Source organism: Cucurbita moschata, unplaced genomic scaffold, assembly GCF_002738365.1.
Source record: "Cucurbita moschata cultivar Rifu unplaced genomic scaffold, Cmos_1.0 Cmo_Scf00005, whole genome shotgun sequence".
Taxonomy (NCBI): domain Eukaryota; kingdom Viridiplantae; phylum Streptophyta; class Magnoliopsida; order Cucurbitales; family Cucurbitaceae; genus Cucurbita; species Cucurbita moschata.
In genome coordinates, this window is record NW_019268521.1 from 2,598,934 (window position 1) to 2,602,608 (window position 3,675).

Consider the following 3,675-nt stretch of genomic DNA (forward strand, 5'->3'; position numbering starts at 1 on the left):
TTTTTTTTTTTTTTTTTTTTGGTGAATTCAATGCTTTATGTTCGGCCTTTTGCTTTGGTATGACCTCCTATCCTTCCTTCCAGCTTTACTTCTATTCTTCTTAATCAAAACAGTTTTTTTTTTCTTGGGGCCAAAATAAATAATAAATAAATGGTGCCTGCCTGGATATAAGTAGTCTAAAGCATACTCTTTGCTGTGTTTAAGTCTCATATTCGCCAATCAAATAACTTCATGGAACATTTCTTTTATTCAAGCTAATAGAAAAAAGGGATTCAATACGAGGAACAATTTTCTCACTCGTTAAAAAGGCCTGAAGAATGCTTGAAACAAATATACCGTCAAAAGACTCAAATTTTTGGCACAGGTGTGGAAAGGAACCAATTGGGGAGAGGGAAAGAATTTAACTGACCTTGCCATTACGTCTTGAATCAGCATACGGAATGTTACGAACTACAATGATTCTCCACAAGCCAATCCTCTTTCTGCTATCTAAGAGTCTAGAATTCTTCAGAAATGCTTCTGTCTCTTCATCAATGAACATGCAGAATGGAACAAATCTTTTTGATTCTTCACTAATATTAATAGGCTGCTGTAATATATCATAGTTTCCTTCAAAAGGGAAGAAGAAAATGTAAACAGTAGTCGCAGAAAGAACCACGTCCATAGAAAGAAAGTGGGAGAAAAACTATTACAAATCACCACCGTACCAAATATGGCCGATGCAACAATGACCTCATGAAACTCCTCCAACTCCAAAAGGTCGGCTTCATCAATATCGAAACCACTCTGATATCCAGGTTTACTTCCTTTAACAAATCTAATAAGAAAAGGAGAGCAGAACACGAGTGTATGCATTTACAAAAACATACAAATTTAAAATTTAGGAACTAAGAATACATGCATGATGAACATCAAATTTTAAATCTTTGGAAAAGTAATCATCAATTACTTATTAAATTGGCACATGAAAACGGGTAAGAAAGTGAAACATACCCACAGTGAACTGTCATCGACTCTTTTATATTAAAAGAATCATTTCGCTGTGTTAAAGAAGGATATCCACCAAAATCAGACCCCCCGTGTGGTTCTGTTTTTTTTGGATTTTCCTCATGAATATATGTTAAATTGCGTAGTATGGGTGATATTGATGGTGCAATTGGCATACTAGCAATAGCCTGCTCCACAGGGATATAACATACTGAACAAGCTGGAAAAACAAGGGATGAGAATATGAATCAGAATTCTAGCAAGAGGGTGAATAAGTTGCGTAGGTCATGGTAGACATGAAAAGAAATCATAAAATAACTAAAACTTACGACGTGCTCCAGTCCGCTTTCCATTAGTTGGAGCTGGCGGAGGAAGCGCAAAGTTTCTGCATGGATGTGGCGATGGAATGGAATGTCGAGGAAAAAAATCAGAGATTAAAGAACGATTTGAATGTGGGGAAGGAGGGAGCAGAGATGAACTTTCAGTACTTCCATTCAAATTCCCAGGTGTAGAAGTTATATTATCCTTGAAGTCTTTTGTTCTTGGAACAGCAGGATTTATCATATATTTTAGTGTAGTTTCTTCATAAGGTGTCTTTAAATCACTGTTATCTGGTCAATCATCACAAGAAAGGAAACCATAAAACAGCAGATCTTATTGCTGCAAAGAAACCAAAAGCAGAAGGATACAGCAGATGAAACAACTAAACACATGATGTTTTGTTGCAAGCAATCATTGGCAGAAGACAAAAGAACAAAAACAAATGACAAACACGTGGGTCAAAATTCCAGGAGAAAGTAAATAATAATCATATTAACCACTGTGCTTCCAGAAATGAGCAAGGCTCCATGTATGCAATGTTAAATTCAGAGAGATGTCATAGCCTCATATTCGTATCACAAAGAACCTCACTTGAAGTAGAGGCAGAGATTTATTTACAACAAATTACTGAAATGAATGCCTAACCGTTAACTGTTTGGATTCATCTATTCAGAGTAAGTCCTACACTGCAGTCATTAGCCAATACGTTCAGAACAATATCCACCAATAATTGAGCAATACCACCCCAAATCAGTAATGAGATAGAAAAAGAACAAACCTCTACTGACAGCAAAGGATCCAAATACAAAAACCAAAAGAGCAAGGACGAACAAGAGGAGCATCGCAACCCTTCTCCGACCGAAGTATCGACAAACCAAGGGAAGAACTCTCTCCCTCTCTCTTGAACTTGAAAGATTTGGTTTCCAAGGCTTGTGTGCGAACGGTGAAATTGCTGGATTTTGTAAAGCACCATTTTGTAGCTGTTGCTGCAGTGATGCATAGCTTCCCGTACGAAGACCCAATGACCCTCCAGTCATTATACCTCCAACCCCACAAATTCGACTTTCATCTCCCGTAACTACCCAGGAAAAAAATCAATCCTCCAAAATCTGAATTACATCCCAACACAGAAGTCTGAAGTGATGCACCAACTCTGGCTGTTACCATCACCAACCACCACCAATCGTAAAAATTAATCAAGTTCTATAATAGAATAATTACAAACCCTGTATCGGTTCAGGAAAAGAAAAAAAAAAGGAGCCCAAATTCAAATCCACCAAAACTACAATTCCTCTTCAATGCTGAATTCCATTCCGCAATGGAAAACTTCAGGTCAAATACAATGCAATAAGCGAGGAAACCATCGCCATAAAGCCAAAATTTAAACCTAAAATCACGAATAACAATCAAACATTGGATCTGCTAACCAGTCTCGTCATAACACCGAACTCATCACAAAACCACCTTCCACACAAAGAACTCAACTCTTAAACCCAGTGTTCAATTGCAGTGGTAACTCGTTGAAGCCTACATATCCAAGAAACCAAGGCGGATAAACAAACTCCATCCCATCCCTAAATCCAAATCAAAATTCAAATCCACAAAAAACAGTCGCAGAACTTTACACCCGTAACAGATCAGTGCATACTCCAATACAAAACCAATCGGACTTACCTCGAATAGAATTGGATTCCGAAGCCAATCCAATCAAAAACTCCACCGGCTGACGATTGTGGTTTGTTCACCGGAGGCTATGAACAACGACGGAGATTCCCAAAACGGGTATTCCGGCCACAAAATTCCATGGTTTTACGTCCCCAACCAGAGAGTAGAATAATGAAATTTATGTCGAGCAAATTGCTTCTCTTTAATAATTTATTTATTTTTTCTTTGTAATTAATAAAATTTCTAGCGTTACCTACTAATTTCTGATATTTAAATTTTTAATTCCTTCCATTTAAAATTACGTAAATAATAATTTTTCATTTTTAATTAAACGTCAACTCTCATAAATAATTTCGTTTATTATATAGTAATTTTATTTTTTCCCTTAATGAATTTAACACCATAACTTATTAAATAGTTTCAACAATTTATTAAATATATTGACTAATTGAACATAATCGCCAAATTATTAAATATTAATTACTAATTTTATAAATAATTACCTTACATTATCACATTTGGTATTAAAAAAAATCAATTGCACGGTGTGGTTATCGTGTTTTTCAATTCAATAGGATGATTCAAGCATCTGACCTCTGATGTCTTAAACGAACGTTTTATATGTCTTAACTAGTTGAGCTATGTTCTAAAACAGTGCTTCTCGTGATTTTGAAAACACAATTGACATTTTAATGTTTAGAG

General features: G+C 35.8%; 1 protein-coding gene across 2 annotated transcripts in view; it reads right to left on the reverse strand.

The window, feature by feature from the left end:
• The window catches only part of LOC111443138, a 9,474-nt gene extending 6,314 nt beyond the window's left edge, over positions 1-3,160 (reverse strand). The window contains exons 1-6 of one of the 2 annotated variants that reach the window (XM_023080802.1): positions 2,983-3,160; positions 2,087-2,835; positions 1,317-1,598; positions 994-1,207; positions 708-817; positions 410-609 (exon numbers count right to left, since the gene is read on the reverse strand). In XM_023080802.1, the coding sequence (XP_022936570.1) occupies positions 410-609; positions 708-817; positions 994-1,207; positions 1,317-1,598; positions 2,087-2,345 (1,065 nt within the window). In that variant the 5' untranslated portion in view covers positions 2,346-2,835; positions 2,983-3,160. Of the gene's footprint in view, positions 1-409; positions 610-707; positions 818-993; positions 1,208-1,316; positions 1,599-2,086; positions 2,883-2,982 lie in introns of both variants that reach the window. The other variant, XM_023080803.1, reaches the window with a different exon arrangement.
• Between the last annotated feature and the right edge of the window lie 515 nt (positions 3,161-3,675).